At 39.9% G+C, this 18,417-nt stretch overlaps 2 protein-coding genes across 4 annotated transcripts; one reads left to right on the top strand and one right to left on the bottom strand.

Moving 5' to 3' along the window:
• Positions 1-1,470: 1,470 nt before the first annotated feature.
• LOC147757360 (uncharacterized) lies at positions 1,471-2,280 on the bottom strand. The gene is made up of 2 exons (XM_086978700.1): positions 2,142-2,280; positions 1,471-1,790 (listed from the first exon to the last, which is right to left on the bottom strand). The coding sequence occupies exons 1-2, from the start codon at positions 2,152-2,154 to the stop codon at positions 1,471-1,473; spliced, it is 333 nt and encodes a 110-aa protein (XP_086834826.1). The 5' UTR covers positions 2,155-2,280.
• Positions 2,120-18,248, top strand: rtv (QVR superfamily protein rtv). 3 transcript variants are annotated; one of them, XM_086978699.1, is made up of 6 exons: positions 2,122-2,255; positions 3,858-4,471; positions 10,934-11,190; positions 11,643-11,778; positions 12,486-12,647; positions 16,032-18,248. In XM_086978699.1, the coding sequence occupies exons 4-6, from the start codon at positions 11,712-11,714 to the stop codon at positions 16,232-16,234; spliced, it is 432 nt and encodes a 143-aa protein (XP_086834825.1). In that variant the 5' UTR covers positions 2,122-2,255; positions 3,858-4,471; positions 10,934-11,190; positions 11,643-11,711; the 3' UTR covers positions 16,235-18,248. The 3 variants fall into 3 exon arrangements, with proteins under 3 accessions (XP_022647912.1, XP_086834825.1, XP_022647910.1); XM_022792175.2 differs by lacking the exon at positions 10,934-11,190; XM_022792177.2 differs by lacking the exons at positions 3,858-4,471; positions 10,934-11,190 and having other exon boundaries at positions 2,120-2,255.
• The last annotated feature ends 169 nt before the right edge of the window (positions 18,249-18,417 follow it).

Below are 18,417 nucleotides of genomic sequence, written 5' to 3'. Positions count from 1 at the left end.
GCATTATTTTTTAACAAATCACTCATAATACATGCAATGTACGATTTGACATTGTTTGAAGTTAGAACACTTGCTCATAATAAAATTTGGCAATTTATTGAAATTGCACTTCATTCAATATAGACAGACCGATCAGACATGGTCACTATTTATAACAACTTGAAGTTAGGTCCTCTGTAGCAACTTCGAGTATTTATAACATAAACAATTCAAGTCACCGATTTGATACTATAATATAAGACGTCCTACTGCTACTCTGCATATTGAATTGTCGTTGTCGTAAGGATGCAAAGTAAAAAGGTAAAGCTTTTACTTAAGGGCTTTTTAATAATTATAGGGAGTCAGAGATCAGGAGTCTCTACGTTTGGGCGCGACTTCCAAGAAGCAGTGATTCAGTAATGAAAATCTATTTCGGAGAAAATTTAGCCAAGGTTTAAAATGAGGTAGAAATTAAGTACACGCTATACCTAACAGGAAACAATACCGACAGATGCGAGATAAGAGCGAACTATGTCAGTTCGCAATATGGAAAAGCCCAGTACGTAAAAAAATGGTGTTTCGGTAAGGGGGTATCATATTAGGGGCAAGTAACAGCTAGCTCGGAACCCCTCGGTATATATAGGCAGATCTAGATATATGTTCGAGTAAGAAGTTCTGCTTATAGCCATCATGTCAACAGGTTCGAGGTTGACAGCATTAGGTAAAGTTCTGCTGGTAAATTGATGTATTTTCTTTGTGAATGTTCAATTTCTATTAGTGGATCAGAGTCGTAGTTTTTCTCATTTGTTGCTTGATGACGTCTTGTACGACTTGCTGTACACGCATTTTTACCTATCTTTACCTACCTTTACAAGCTTTACCTATCTTGTATTTAAAAGATAAAAACAACCTTATATCTTTAGGTAATTGTCTGTATATTAGCATAGAAAGCTCATCACTTATGTAGTTGCTCTCCTACGCCATAAGTTAAATGATACGTTTCGAAACGCTTTGGTAAGCCTTATTTATTTATGTAAGCCAGCCGATGTTTTCGAGATACTGCTGCACTGTCTTTCAGATATTATCACCAGTCGATAGCAGCAGAATGTCCTCTACCAATCGGATCGGTTAGCTTACATGTCGTATCCTGATTTTCGAGCCTGTGCACCCCCGCATCTAGAAGTATACCCTCACCACTTAACTGTATCACTCAGTTGTTACACGTTCGTGCAGAACAACGTTCGGTCTTGATATCGTGTATGTGATAATATCGCCTTTTTTAGTACGACAGTGATGATACTACGCGTCTTTAGCTCCAACAGGTTCATTTGGGTACTGTATAATAATCAACTAACATTGTTGATTGCTCAGCTAAACATCGTGCAGTACGTTATATTCCCACGTACAAGTGAGCAATGCTAGATTTACTTTCGTAAGTTTCGTGGTGAGTCAGTGCACCTTGGAGGTTCTCCAACGAGCCGAACACTTGGATTACAGGCTCCCAAGGGATCGACTCCACCCGGGACAGTTAGGCCTATCCATGTCGATCTTTGTGACAGGCCAGCGATGCGTGCGTGGGATGTGGGCACCAAAGCGCCACTTATCAACCCGCCAAGCTCCAAACTGACGACCGTCACAACGGTCAAACTGGATCGCAGTCCCAAACTGTAATTCATCTGTAGCATGCACTGCAGGAAAGTTCAACGCAACGATACGGGCCGAGTCGTATTCGTGCCCTGATAAGCAGGGTATGCAGGAAGCTGTATACGTTGACTCTATGAGATGGTTTAGAAGCAAGTTCGGCAGAGTACCTATTGGTGAAAAAGGACATTGCGAAGAATTATTTTATAGACATGCTGTGCCGAATGACCCTGTTGAGGTATACATATATATATAAAGTCATCTGTTAAGCTAAAATTATAAAATAAAATGAGTGACTGGTAATAGTTTTCTTTGTCTTCTCCTAGCAAATAATTCGAGCAAATAATTGCTACATGCAGTCAGCATTTATTGGTCATAATCACAGATATCATGTTAACCCATTTCGATATTTGCCACACATACTCAAACCCTTGGAGCCACCAAACATCGGTCGCCGTATTCATAAATCGGCGTGGGGACTGACTACCCTCTCCAGATCGTTGGGAAAGGACAAAACTCACCTGTCGAACTCATGGACTTGAAGTTGCGAGGTCAATGTGCACAACTCGTACTTCGTTCATTCGTTCGACTGTCATCAGCTGATACCGCCTTGCCGAAGTGTTGCTTTCGAAGAGGTAAGTGACGACCGAAAAACAATCGACACAGAAGCTTTGATTCAAGTGTATCTCAGTAGTGCAAGGCGTTCTAACGTTAGCGGCACAAATACGGCCAAAGGGAGCGGACTCTATTTCGTCGAATAATCACGTTCTCCAAAAGAGAAGGAAATTTAGCTTACGGCAATACTGTGATGGCATAGGCACGTGACGATGGTTAGTGATAGCTGGTCCCTTGAATGATTAGCTACAAATATTCATGAAGTTCTTAGTGTTCATGGTAATAGATACAACTGACCTTAGGCTGTTGATGAAAAAACAACCAACTAACTTGTTAACCTAGTTGCCTTGGTTAAAAGTTAAAATTATATTAACGAATTATGTGGCGGGGCAAAACTTTAATCTCCAAAGTATTAGAAACATTGAATGGGCAATGTTAAGTGCTGGTATACGTCTACACATCGCAAACATGTATATTTGCTTTGTTGCATGATTTACGTATTGTCAATAGGAAGCCAGTTTATGTTTATTATCACTTATTATAGTACTACCGAACCACATCGTAAACGGTTTTAAAACGCGAGATACAATACAGTGTACAATGTCACATACTGAGATGAATCATTCAAATGTGAGATGCGGTAATATTCTCTAGCAAATCATCAAAAATTGTTATCCATTGCTATTGATCAAAAACATATTTTTTCAACGGGCCAAAAAAAGTAGCTTGCTGAAATGATTTAACTTTATATGTTTAATCACACCATGGATGCCCGTTACACGCGATTTTATTATCGTCTGCGTCATCGTCGACGTTAATAAACTGCGGTTTTTGACAGCAGAATCCTTTTAAAATCGACAGTAATAATAACAAATAAATAATAGCCTAGAAAGTGCATTTCCTCCAGCAACTATAAACAGAGATCAAGGGTGGTAAATGTAGCTAAGCATGTTAAATTATTTATTTACTTTAGCCTTCAAGGTAATAAAGCCCTAAGGAGACGGAGATGAATCTGTCCATACATTTGTGGGTTGGAATCACCTTGAAAACAGTAAAATAGGTTAAGTTTTTTTGGCGAACAGGTTTGACCTGACAAAACATTTGCATTGCCAAAATTTTATGTATGAGAAAATTTCTTTCCATCGAACTAAACTAACAAGGACCTGCGACCTGCTGGAGGCGCGGTCCGTACCGTACAGGGAACGTCTGATTCCATTTGTTTCTATAATTCAGATAGATTTGTCGTGACTTGGCTAGCGAAAGGGCGTGTAGACGGTTGGTTAAATTGATTAGTTGCATTTATATAGGTTGTTAGCACACCAAATGCATGCAAACATTTGTAGACACCAATATACCCGAGCGTTACGATATGCCTCGAAGTTTAATTCTAAGATAAAAGTAAACTCACATATTTTCTCCACTTTTCAAATACTTTTTACACTGAACCTAGTAGAAACAGAACATATTTTAGCATCTGCCATAGATGCCAACAGTTGTTGGAATAGTCTGTATACCTAAACATTCTACTATATTATCCCGCAGATATGTGTATACAGGCGATAAAATTGGCCTGTTCCAGCACTACTACAAATACAAGATTGTATTATTTGTTTGACACACAGTTAAACCTCTTTCCGCGATTGGTAAGCTTCTCTTCCGCTAGATGGCGCCAGCTGGCTTTTGCTTGTCTTCAGCTTCCACGAAGGCCTGCCAACGTCAAATGGCGATCGTATACCTTTAGCAAAAGCAGAAGTGCCGTTGCCTAGTGCCTGTTAACTGCTGCCGCTGGCGCAAGCGTCTTATGGTGCGCTGAGCCGCCTGACATTACGGTGCTGACGTTACAGCTCTCGCCGTTGTTTAGCTCGTGCTACATGGATCGACAGGCAGCGATGAAGCAAAGCGAAGTGCTGAAGCCGTTTGATCAGTAATAGTTAAGGTGCGGATGGCGTTTTTCGAGGACGTGCCCGCTCTCAAGTAAATTTTGCACGACCTGCGAGACTGGATCAATAGTTTTATCTTCGGCACTAGGTGGATATCTAACGATTGGTGAATAGCGTGAATAGTGCAAAACAACACATACAGGATAACTGAACGGGCTTGACACCATATGAAGTCTGCTGCAACACAGTGATATGTTCATGGAGATAACGGCTGTGACTGCGTCTTTACGCAATCAGCGATAAGTGGATATTTTATTTAAGAAAGTTGTCTGTTAATAGAAGTCTGTAATTTACAGGTAAGCAATGTTGATGCTTCTCTTCTTGTTTGTTGAGATCGTTTTCGAAATGCTTTTTCCAAGCATGAGAAAATTTCTCGAGTTGGATATATAGCTAGGTCACTTTGTAGTCATACGGGTTGGCACAGCAAAACGACCCCATATATTATTATTTATAGCAAGGTGTCTGCTTTTATAGAGAAACTTTCCTATGACCGTATTCTACGCTTTCGTTAGAGGTGCTTTGTAGACCCCTGTACTTTTGACTCTGCAGCGTCGTGCAGCGGCTGTAGGAGAACGTAAACAAACTGCTCTAACAATATCTAGTGGACTATAAATACATACAATCCTATAACTAATATTCACTAAGCGAATTCGTCTAGAATAATAATCTGTGGGTGGCGGGCGTATAACGGTGAATGGAACAGAGGCTGTGTGAATCAAACGTTCCGTCGAATTATCTTCTGCTCCCATAATTGCACAGTCCAGTTATAATCTTCTATTTCATACTTGACAATTGAACGTTAAATGAGATCTATGCATGTATATATATCATTGAAGCAAATTGGAATCGCTATTTAAAAAGTTCGTTCACTCTTTCAACATAATGAAAGATTCTGTATTCCGTTTAACTTGACAGTATATTAATATGAAAGATCGCTTTCCCAGCTATCAGATTATGACGTACTTTTAAAAAATTGAGTGTTTTCGTAATAATCAAACTGATCGGAACTGAAATTGCAGATGGACCAGATAATGGCTAGAGATGATCGACGTTTGCTTGTCTGTCTAAAACGATTGGCCGAAACCTTTAATGGACAGATTAAATTTTGATGGTATAGCCTAGCAGAGTAGTACCATTAAGACTTCTTAAATGATTTAATATCACTTTAGCTTTGGAAGCACGATTTGTTTTTATTAGACATTTACTGATCTTCGCTCTCTTCTTTCCATATAACCAAATAGGAAATTCACGTATGACTTAATCAAGCCACTCTATATAGTTATTTTAATAGAGCCAAGAACCCGATACGAAACGAAGAACATACCCCCTTCTCAAAAAGTACACCCGCCCAGGCTTACACTGCCTTTCAGTTTTTCTATACGGACCTGATCACTACAGGCAGTCTTGTTGAGACGTTATGCATTACAATCCTAACAGCCGTTCCCTATAAATATATAAGATAATAGCGTAAGGACTAAAGCGTGGGTTCGGGGTTTTTATTTAACTGCGGTATATCTAAGCAACAGTGGCACGACGATTCCCGAAAATGATCATATACGATATAGAGACTTGGCTCACAAGCAAGAACAGTATGATCCGTTATTGTAGCTCATAGCGAAGTTTTGTACTGGTCTTTCGTGAAATGCTGGTTGCGTGTTCGCTAAACGATCGCTGCTACTCCAAAGACGTTTTTTCGCACGCTATAAAGAGTAAGCTGCCGTTGAAGGGTATTTTTTATGGATCAGTTTGTCTCGACGTGGACCGTACTGTCGCTTTCTTCGCAGGCGTTGTTGCGCGCCGCCATCTGTACCGAGTTGATACGATACTGTTATAGGTACCGAAAGTATGGTTGTGGTATGCATTTTCTGTTGTCATTGAAAAAATGTCATGGAACAAGACCTCGTTTTTCATGGGAAAGTCAGAATAACTGCAAAAAATTAGTTGAACACCGAAGTATATGGCGAAGATGGCAGCATTAACGATCTTCGTTGGATTAGCAGTAACAATACCAGCCGGGTATATTTAGCTGGTCTTTCACTAAATCGTTGTAATGGTAGATAGCTGAAATCAAGCCATTGCACACTGTGTGGTGCCCTTTTTCCAGTAAAAGTCTACGGCGGCTGTTCTACTGTAGCTCGCGTCGCAACTTATCGGAATAAAAGATTGTGAATCTACAGTTGTCCATCGGATTAGTTTGTTCACCATTTTGCCATAATTTTTTGTGTATCTGTATGTATATGCAGTTTATATCTTGCTCGTTTAATTTACCCTTCGAGATGTTTCGCGAAACCTATAGAGGGTATCTTCTGCTGGAGTGTCTCATTTGTGATTCACTTCGCTTGGGAGTTACTAGAGCCTCACTTATTGTATTAGTGAAGTAGATATGGGTTATTTATGACATTAGTTTCGATAAAAAAAAAGGTACTGTAGATCAGCTGGCCGGTTCAATGCGAACACAGCTTCAAGCATTTGTTTTGTGCACTTGCCTATATATGAATTAAGCTTGAAAATTCTAGAGGTTTAAGACAGTAGCAAGTTAAATGGGGAGAGAGGGCGAAGATCCTTCATTGTGCTCTAAATCATGAGGCCTGACTCTAAGCAATTGAGTTGGACAAATCATTGTTGTGTATTCTATATCTTTGATGAAAACGTTTCTAATGCAACGACCTAGTATTTGTTTATGTTATAAATTCTCACCTATTTAATAGTTCTTAAGTGAGTGGTTCATGAAAATGACAAACCTGATAGTTAATAGGATAGCCCCATAATGCCCATTGGAGAGATGTCGTGAGTGACTCCCACGCTATGACAGGCAGAACCATGATGGCTTGAACTACAGCCGTTAACAAAACCCTATGTAGGCTGGTTAATAGATGCAATAAAAACGATCCCGTTTAAAATAATTGAAATACAAGAATGCAGACCCCTAGATGCATACAATGAAGTATCCATTGTGGTTAGATAATATTGAGGTGATGTTACTTTGCGATGTGGCATCTGCTGACCATTAGATCTCCAATATCGTAGCGTCTAGCTAAACAACGATTAAAAGAAGGCTGTTTTAAAGGTAAACCTCAACATGCTGTAAGCTTGTGAAAACTGCCAAGATGTGTCGTGGCCTATAATATCTAAAAGATATCGCTAGAACGTTGTAACACTTGAAGAATACACGATCATGGTAATGATTTATTAGTAGTTCAAATAAACCAGTGATTCTTTTGTTGAGTCAGGTTAGAATCGACACAAAGCGCGTGTCCATATTCAACGTCTGGACGCATTTAGACTTGTTTTTGTTCCATATTTTTTCTACCGATGAGATGGAGTAATAGAAGCGAGAGAACTTTGTTTGCTACAGAAAGCACTTGTAAACAACTTGTGATGCACAAGCATGTCCATGTATGAATTTTGTTATTAGACGCTAAGATTGGCTACACATGTTTAGATACCGAAGATTTTCGTAGTCCGGAGCCAAAAGTTGTGAGGCACCGGTGTTAGAAGATCCCAAACAACTGCCTTTGTTCTGCTTTCTGTGCAATTTTTCCCATGCAATCAATCTGCATTTTGTTGGCATATGAAATGAACCAGCTAAATTGCAAGCCAAGGGAACAATAGCTCTCGATAAGAAAGCAGCACTAATCTTATGAAGAAGGTCTTTATGCATACGTGATGTATGATGGTAATCCATCACAAATTGAATCGCTATCTTAGTTCTTATCTCATAACTGAAACTTTCCAAATTTCCCTCAACGCTCCTGCTTGATTGTTTTACTTAACAGTACTTGACTCATCAAACAGTTACAGTTTCCGTCCGTTGTAGCAATATTAGCATATCACATAAAATAATGATAAGTCCACGATTTCTATTGTTTTGTTTATATTATCCACGGGGAACTGACCCTATGTACTAAATTTTATCGGAAAAATCCATTACGGTTTTGCTCCCGTGTCATTCAACCTGATGGCGTGGGTGATTCTCGAAGCGTTGGCCCCTATACAACAGTCGACCTCTAGCCATTAGGATTGAAGTCCGATGACGACATAAGACTAACTAACCAGTCTCCTGTCTGGTATCTTATTCATGATAACAGTAAAGCGATAATACAATCTCCCTTCTAATTGCGCATTTCATGTAAAAAGCTTCAGTAGCAGTAGCATCACGAAGTACGTCGAATCGTACTGATCAATCGTTTATGAATTATAGTTAGTCTGATGAAATGTCTAACGATTGCATTGCATGTAAAACGTGAAACACTTAGTTTTAACTCTTCAATAACTGGGAAAATCTCTTAGCGAAAAAGTTTGTCCTATACATGCGAGCCTAGATCCCTTTTTAGTCAGGAAGGTATCTAGAAAAATGAATTTACGATGATAGACCATCAGTGTGGTAAGGCCACTGTGTCGCGGTTGTTTTTTACTCATATTTATTAACATATTATTTCTGCGCGACGCAAACGTCATATCCATAATCCATCACTGTCTATTTTGAGCCACTAACGAGGAAATGGTCCATGACTTATATCTCTTAACCAGCTCGCCTGGCCAGGGAAGCATTTAATCAAGAGAAAGAGAACACTATAATATAGATGATCGGACGAAGCCGCCCAAAATTGTTTTTCTTTGTTAAAGAAACATGTTTGTATTTGGATGGCTCAACGCATCCCACAGCGTCTATTCGACGTTAGCCTACGTGGAGTCCTTCGGGTCTCTCCCACTATAGCGTTGGAGGTTAACTTACTCATCGTAACCATACGGTAACATTTTTTTGTTCTAGTATAGATTAAGCTATCCCTATGAATCGGAAACTAATCGAACTAAACCCACGACCACATATACAAAGTATTGTAATTCATCTTGGATAAAGCAGGTACTATTTACTATTGAAGAATGGGAAAACAGACGCTCTACAAAGCCATAATAACATGACATAACAATACAACGCAATGTTTGGCGGCAAGGGTATACAGGAGTCGCAAAAGGATTCTCAAGATTTTTTTCTTAAAACTAGAACTTCGTGACTGTTATATGTATTGAGTTTTGTCGTACAGTGATACTTCGTAATAGATTTATTTTTGCAAGGCCTGAAATTTCTCGGCATGTTATATCCCTGAAAAATAACTAGTGCTTGCGACTTTGTAGCAGGACGATTGCTTGAATAGTTCATGTATATATGTAACAATACTTTCTGCACCAAGTAACTTTTACACTTCGTGACTGAAAGGTGGAGTGTGATCAAAGTCTGGGGAGATATTATGAGCTTGCTCTGTAGACGAATGTCGAATAGCGAAAAGCAGTTAACCATCGTCCGTTCAAATGCGGGAGACCCCTTCGGACAGAAACAAGTCGTTTTCTTGGCAAGACAGTCTGCAAATGAGGTTAACTAACTACTACACAGTGTTGTAATCTGCTAGTTCAGTTACATTTGAGTCACAATCCCGGGCGCTGTTACCGACAAGGCCATCTAAAAGAATCGTTCTGGCGACCAACTCGCTTGCGGCCTTCTTATACCGGTCTTCGCTGCTTCACGCCACCCATATCGACTCGTAGACAACGACAGTTCATCGTCTATTGTAATGTTTAGCGCTATGCATCTGCCCTATGGACTGTGCTCACTCTGAATGGCCTTTTATCCCCTTTGGGTCAGTTGCCCCGTACCACTCCGCTCTACATTCGTAAACGTCGCAAAATACGTCGAAGGATTAGACCCGGTCGTCACCATACTATTTGGATCGGTGAAGTCACCATCCTCGTACAGCTACATAAGTAGGTTTTAACAGCGTCTATTGTGTCCAATATCTGTACAGCTTTACGTGCATGTCCCAAGGTAGGGAATTTCACGCCTTTCAACGACACCAAAACATTACTCAGCTGACGGCACGTATGAAAAGTGCGTGTAGGAGAGCTGGCAGGTCCGTTAAACCTGTTACATGGTTGATTGCCAATCGAAGCTTCTGCAAATCACAAGTTTGCAAGCGACCTTAATTTATTTCCCTTCCAAAGAATGTCATCCGATGTCTTCATTAGCCAAATGCAGTTGAACAATGAAGTGAAGGCATATTTTATGGAATTTTTCAGTCAGGGCCATGAGCTTGGGGTGACACGTTTCATTTAAACACATAGTGAATATGAAGTAGTCATTTAGGGATTTAAGTGGACAGTAGTGTCGAGGCATTTGGCCAATAAATTCACGCAGGGGTCCGCACCAATATATAGTAGCATTAGCTAGTTGATGGTAAGCGATTTGTCTGGCCGAAATGTTCGCCCCCCTATACCGGTGCATGCAAGGCTAATTTATATTGTAAATAGTGTTCCTCAGTGCAGCCATATCTGTTTTCTAACAACAAACATAATATATGTTGCTGCTGATCTGTAAACAGATTCACTTGATTTCGATGGCCTTTTGTGCTGCTCCTTTAAAGTGAGGACAAACTATTTGTTATTGGGTTACAACAAGCATGAGTAACAACAGGGACAATAACGCTGATTCAGTTCAACAAAGAAAAATGTTTCGCTTCTCTGGCAAGTAAGTAACACGCGTAATTCTCAACGGCTTATTTAAGCGTACGCGTATTTTTTGCGTAAGTTGCAGTACGTCGCTTAGAAAGAGATCGATAAAACGAACCAAACGCTAATTTGCAAGTAACTTGGTAAATGGCTGGAACAATTTTCAGTCCATCATTAACGACTACGTTAGCGCTAGTAGCAGTCGACTTATTCTGTTTAATAAAAAAAGCTCTATTGATAGAAAACATGCGTTTTAGTTTTCGGCTTCCGGTTATTTCTGTCCGACGGAGTTATAATGAGGGCTTGAGCGTCAGCTAGAGGCGTCTTCATACAACCTACGTCGCCCTGCCGTTTCTATCAGCCGAAAGCACGCACAACTGCACGCCAACACGTCTCCAGTGGCACGATTTTCTCACCACTAGATTCCTATAACCTGATACTTGCTACGTTCGTTATATATGCATAACCATTCGACTACAGTCACGCTTGGCCAACTGGAGACGTTCACCCAGCGGTTAGTAAGATAGCGGAGCACAGCAGGAGATAACGTTTTGCAAGTAGTTAATAATGTACGTAGAAATTTAAAAACATAACGGTGTGAAAAACGGCTTTGGTCATCGTGCTATTAGAAATTGTTTTATTTACAGGTTTAGCTGAGGGTCAAACCAAGGAAGACGCCAACAGAGTTTGTGCTACTGATTCATTGACAGCTTCTGTTCTTTTTTTTTTAATAAAACGAGCATAAAAAGTCTTCAGCAAAAAAGTGTTTTCTTACTAAGTAATAAATCTAAGACATTTCACAATCCCATACGTCATTCAAATAAAGTTAGTTTATCCGTATACGACTATAGTCAGGAGGTGCGAAATAAGCGATCTTAGGATTTATAGACAATAAAACCAAGCGAACATTGTTTTGACGACGTTTACTAGAAAACCAATAACACCTGTAATCTTGTTTACTTACAGATGTGGTCGTTTTAATGCAATTCTGCAAAAAGTTGTGAAAACGTGATCTTGCTTTTATCCATAGCTACCATGAATTTTTGTCGGTGGATTGCCACCGGCGTACTTCTCATTATAATTGCAACGACGTTAGTTCAAGGTAAGTTAAGTGTCGCACTATCAGTTAGAAAAACATGTAGGTGGTAAGTTTTTTTTTTTTTATAGGAATAGCTCTGTCAGGATGACGTTGAACTATATGTACGTTTAAGGCTCATTGTGTTAATTAGTCCAGGCATCGAATGGAAGCAACGTGTGATACCCTATTAAGGAAAACTTCTTACACAAGCGATGGCCAATAAATTTTTGATTACATAGAATATTTATGAGCATAGCGGTAATGCGACCCCGTTTCATACGTCTCTAAGATCCAAATCCACCAGAAGGCAAAAATGGCAGTCTTTCTACTGATGTCAAAATAAACGATTTGCGCAAGAAATAAGAGCTTTTGTGGACTTCTTAGAAATATGGCCATATTACGTTCTGTTCGCTAGCTGAATAGCATAATGGTCACTAATTCCTTTTTGTTAGGTCATTTGTAGAGGCGCTTCCATAAAGCACTTCATTACGCCTAACGTGACCATTCGTAGGCAACACAATCTTCGCACAATGTAAAAAATAAAGTGTGAAGTTTAGAGTTTGATTGCGTATACGCTTGTTAAAGCAGAGACCTCATTGTTTGACGGTTTAATTTGGAAATTCGGGAATTCCTAAAAGGTGCCGTATGCTTCTTGGATCAACAGCAGCGTATACACAAAAACACCAGCCATCTAACATGTTCTCGATCGACTTCAAATGAATTTGTTTCAGCGCGGGCCCGCTACTGTTACACATGTCGTTCTAGGGGTGACAGAGGTGACTGCAAGGACCCGTTCGCGTACAATTCCACCACTGCTGAAAAGAATAAAGCCGTTAAGATCACCCCTTGTGCGTCGCAGTGGTGCGCTAAATTTATCGAGGGAAAGGAAGGAGGTAAGTATCACTTCTGAGAATAACATTGTTCGTTAATTGGAAAGATTTATCAGTTGTAACACATGGTAATTACAGCTTCGTTGGAGTGTCTTTTCGATGATAGTTGAAGGATTGAGATTCTTTGATTGATTGAGGATTGAGTGATCGCTATTTCCATTACCTAACTAAGAGCAAAACTAGTTTGTTAGGATAGCGTGTATAGATTGTTACGTAAGTTGAAATATGTCATTTATGCTTCGAAAGTACGCTTCGAAAAAAGAAAGCTTCGTAGAGTCTGTGAGCTAAAGTATCAGTAGGTGATCCTCAGTTTAAAAATCAATCATCGTGCAAATAAGAACAGCGATCATTCGGCACCGTATGTCATCGTAGGTGCTAACATGCTAGCTATTACGTTAAAAGCTGTCATTGTAGATCGCGCTTCACGTCACCGTAGAGGATAGTTCACGCTTGATACTAAAAATATTACCGCTACGTGCTGACACATGATGCAGATAATTACCAAAATATCTACTTTATAGGTTCAGCTCTCTGTACTGCTTTGCATTTCGGTTTGTCTGAATATGGTCGACAAGAAGATTTTTATGTAAATCACCATAATAAATCACTGATAAAGTATCGACCGATGCGTTCTAGAATTCTTGCCTGCTCAAAATGGCCAGTAGGTCTAACGTAGCATACGCTCGCATCTGTCGACTGCCATTATTCCTGCAACGAAACAGTGCTATATGGTTGGATCACGGAGTCGTAAAATTGTCAGCGATAGCTCGGCAAAATTAACGCTTCATGCCACGTTCGAAGCTACCACTTCTGCTGTATTTATCTGCTGGATTGGTATCGACCATAACTATCATATAGCAGTGACCAACGATCATCGGCCTGTCTGCACGAGATCGGACGACGCGATAGTCTCGCCCGCGTTCAGGTCTATTAGGACTTATATCAAAGTGATGTCGTTTTGCGAGTTGTTACACCTACCTGTTTCTAATGCTAAATAGAAACGCGTATGTATCTTAACTGTATGTATACTGTAAAGATTTTGTATTTTAGTAATATTAGTAGCTACCATAACGAAGGACAGCGGACTTGCATTGTTTTGAATAGGCTGAGCTGCTTTTGGGTCTGACAGAGCTTGCTTCATCTACGAGAAGCCTATACATGGCTCAACGGAAGGATAACATAGCATCGCATTGGTTTTGGCTCTACATTAAGCAGTGTGTATCATCCACTGTTGTCCTGTAGAACATGCTTACTGGGGACAGGGCGAAGTCACCAGTGATATTCGTAATACTAGAGCGCCATCACTTCATTGGCGAAAAGCGGATTATAGCTTTGCAAAGGCGACCGTACTCCGAATTCTGTCGTACTGAATGAGAACGCAAACAACGCATGTCTGTATGGCTATGTCATGACGTCATAAGAGAAATTCACGTTTAAGCCACCTCGTTAGACTCGCATATTTACATCGAACGGACCACCCCAACCTATGAGGTTCAAAGGGTCAAGAAGGACAATTCGCTCTGTACTATAGAGAAGCAGGGCAATAAGTGAGTGCGAGTTGTGCCCGAATGCCTGGCGTGAATGTTGAAAGGCGGCACTGGCGACCATGACTGCAACAGCCATGAAAAATATCCAAAATCGCACATTGTAGGCGGCGGGAAATGTGTAATTTTGATACACCAAAAGCTAAAGCACTTATCCAGTCGAACAGCCGCATCATTTAGAATTGACATGAAAAATCCTAGGGTTCCGAACTGTCTACGACGGGATTAGGGAAAAGCAAAATTAATAAGTGGCTATACTGTATGCCTAACATGTATGTAAGATGAAACAAGAAAATACAAGCTGTAGACACTGCAGTTATGACCGTGTTTTTGTCAGTCACTGGGTTTGATAAGGTTGCAATTAATTAGGAAGGTAATAACAATTCTGACGTCTGGCTTACACTTGCGCGTTGGTAGCGAACAAACTATTGAGCGGCCTTATTCTTTAGCAGCAAAAGATTACTTTGTTTGTGTTTGCAATCGAAAGAGCTTACTGATTAAAAGAAAACAGTTTTTTTTTCTTGAAAAAAAAACTAGCCACGTTACCGTTTAGTATTGATAAATTGGTAGTGGCAATTTTTATGACCTATCAGGCCCAGTATCCGTGGGAGACCAAAAAATAGTTTTTTGGCTCAATAGTATAAAGCAGCAGGTTATATCGGCGTTACACTTTCAGTATGTTGCATTTTTAAAGCCTCTCTGTCAAATTTGGTAACCTCCGACGGACATTCACTGAGCTATCGTCCGTTGATTCATTAGAGTAACATAGTCCTTCGTACATGCCCATTAGTAGCTACCTAGAAATTTTGCTTAGGAGAGGAAATATCAACATCTTTGCTTACACTACAAGCAGAGTTCTCCAGTACCGCTATGATTTCAACTGCTTTGTATGGCGCCACAAAGTGTCAACTTCCTACATGGATTTGTCGTACCCAGTGGAAATATTTGAGCAGAGCAACAATTTGCGGGCACTAAGCTCTTCAACGTGTACTCATACGTAGAAAATCTACATCATTCCGCTTCTTGGGAAAGCCCTCGGATACAACAGATTTCTAGACAAGAACGGGTTATATTGTTCATTCAACCATAGTCGTTCGCGGCTTAAATGAGTTTTCGAAATATCGGTGCTTCTACCATACTGCTTACTACATCGCAATGGTCGGCAGGTCACACACGTGAAGGTCAGGTTTGTAGTGGTTGGCTGAAGGTCAATACTGGGGTGTCGGTCATACATTATCAAACTAGGTGGGTAGGGCTAGCCCTCGTTGGCATCTCGAGGACAAGCTAGAAGCGGAATGGTACCGTGAATCGCTGGTGAGCTTCGTTAACGACACACTATAGAGGACGACTAGCTAACTAGTGATCATAAAGAACACTAATTGTTTTTAGTCAGCAGTTACTGCCATTGCTACGAGGCCGTTGCAGGCCGTTAGGGAAGCGAGTTGTTCTGGCTTGCAAGGGCCTTTAGCTATCTGCGTATACAAATTAATTGGCCGAACGAGTTGTTTTGTTTAACAAGCGAGTTATTAGACAATATATATGTGTGTCGGTCTTCACAAAAATATTGGTATACAAACATAATCGGTAGACGTTAAAAGCAGTAGTAGGAGAATAACTGATTGTCTGAATCAGTGCATCATTAAATCAAAAAGTACCTCACAAGTATTAATTCTAACCAATATCGTTGGTTTTCCGGCGTATAAATTTTGTGAATTAATTCACTTGTACACCGAGTAGTTTTAAAATCAGAATCGAAATTTAATTTGTTCACAACCCAGATTCGACGTTTTAAAAGCTGACGGACTGCCCTAACAAACATTTCGCGTTTGTGTTTTATGTTTAGATGACGATCTAGCCACAGAAAGGATGTGTCTTCAGAGGCCACCAGAAGACCAAATGGAGCGCTGCGCTGAGACGTTGTACCAGCGGAGGAAAGTCTTCATGTGTATGTGCAAGGGTGACCTCTGCAATTTATCCAGTACCAACCAAATGTCGCTTTCCGTCCTCGCGATCGGAATCTTCATCGCCTTCAGAGGGATACTATAGAACTGCTAAAGCCCACGAACCGTGTTAGAATTCTTTATTAACGCTCATTTTACCTCAGTTAAACTGTTACGACGTTTCTCAAACCTTGTGTTTTTGTACGCTTTTTCCAGAATTTTTGTATGCTATTTAATTATGCCGACAATCAATTTACATTGAGCAAATTGATCTAGAGGTGAACAAGTCGCAAGTTTAGAGATGAAAATAATCAAACTAGACTTTGGAAACAGTTCAGATATTAGTGTGTTCTATAGCTATCACTAGTAGGACTTCTTAATACTACTGTGAACTGCAGCAGGACAAATTAGATACATACTCTTGGCCTATAAAATAGGACAAAGGACTTCTTAGTACTACTGTGAACTGCAGCAAGACAAATTATGATACATACTCTTGGCCTATAAAATAGGACAGAAAAAAGGTCTAGCTTAGTAGCGCACAGGCGGTAACCCCTCAACTAAGCCTGCTTGTTCGATTAAGTGTTAGGTAGGGAACATCTCTGCTTATACCTTTATTCCTAAAGGCGGATTATTTTGTAGAATAAATAGCAGCACAAAGCCGTTCTCCTACTTATACAACATTGGCTCAGAGTCGGAATGGCGTTGAAATCATCTGGAAAAATCCGTATACTGTATACGGTAAATTTTTCTCTCTTGGTTTAATTGATGCAATTCATTTACAAACACATATGATGTTAATCAGAGGGCTCACCTTCTGAATCGCTCCGGCTGCCATTATTGATTGAATTAGTATGCCGTACTCCGCTATTTTGTAAATCGATCGGTAACGTCAGATCAATGATAATGATTGCTCTATTACAGTTGTGACTATTTTTCAAAATGCACATGATGACGGTAGTGATCAGAGCATGCCTCTGACTTTGGCACTATACTATATATAATATTGTCTGTCATCGTCAAATTTTATAATTAGTCTTTTTTCGAATGTTTTTACGATAGTCAGTTCTATCGTCATTTAGTAAACGGGTACACATCTTACCATACAAACACATTGTAGACAATACATATATAACGCTATACGTATCGAATATAAGATGACATCAACAAATCTAAACACGTATATAACAAAAAAGGACGAACGAAGTGACGAAGAAAGTAGTCTTTTGACTATAATTGTTATTTTTGTTTTTGTCACCGTTGATTCAGCGCAGTAGGAGCGATGGTCACAACAGCAGACAGCCAATAATAGGTACGTTTGGCCGACCCATTTTTCAGCGGCGGTATGATCGGACGACAAAGTACATTGCCGATACGAAGCGATTCGGAGTCTCCTGAAACGCGCGTGAATATCCTATCTAAAACGTTCGAACTAGACTTACTGAATCATAGGCTATCGTATATTGACTATCGGTACGAGCAACAGAGTATTATAGGCGAAGCGGCACATAACTGATCGGAGAAAGTCGCTATCGGCCACAAGCTATCGGCAAATACATATTTACACTTCTGTCCGTTATCGTTAAAAGACAAAATCGAATAAATATTTTTTGTACTCAGAGAAATGTCGTCATTCAAAAGAGTATCAAGGGATAATATCTGAAAGCAACACGCTCTCAGATTAAAAACCAAGCTCCTTGACAACGGCTAACCGTTATACGTTTGAAACTAAACAAATCAGTTAAGCTTATGCACACAAAGGAGATTAGTCAGGGTCAAAAACAAAGGATTTGAGGTCGGTATTTGATAAACGTTTTGTAATAATAACATGAGCTCATATACTATTGCCGTGCTGCAGCGCGCGATGAGAATGAATCTAATTGAAAAAATCTCTTAAAATACAGTCTTGTGTTTATAGCTTGATAAAGAATATGGTCAATGATAAGGACACAAAATTGTAGAAGCGAGAGTGCGTCCACACGCAGAATGTAGACATTCTGGATATTTCGTTTCCATTATGAGCGACGAAGACTATATCGAAAACCCAACACGATTCCTGATACACATATTGCCCTAATTAAGAAATGTTACTGAATAAAACATTAATAACAAACTGTTGACTGACTTGTGCTGATTTAAGTTAGCCGTTGTATATAAAAAAAAAAGAAAAAAAAAAAGGCTTGTTTTAGGGGAGACACGGGACATAGTAGTTGTTCAGGAGGACGATAGCCGGTCGTGACGCTAGAAATTCCGGTACAGTCACATGCCACTCCTATCTCAGGATTCTTA

This window comes from Varroa destructor, unplaced genomic scaffold (genome assembly GCF_002443255.2).
Source record: "Varroa destructor unplaced genomic scaffold, Vdes_3.0 BEIS01000002.1, whole genome shotgun sequence".
NCBI classification, from domain to species: domain Eukaryota; kingdom Metazoa; phylum Arthropoda; class Arachnida; order Mesostigmata; family Varroidae; genus Varroa; species Varroa destructor.
This window is presented reverse-complemented; position numbering and strand designations above follow the sequence as displayed.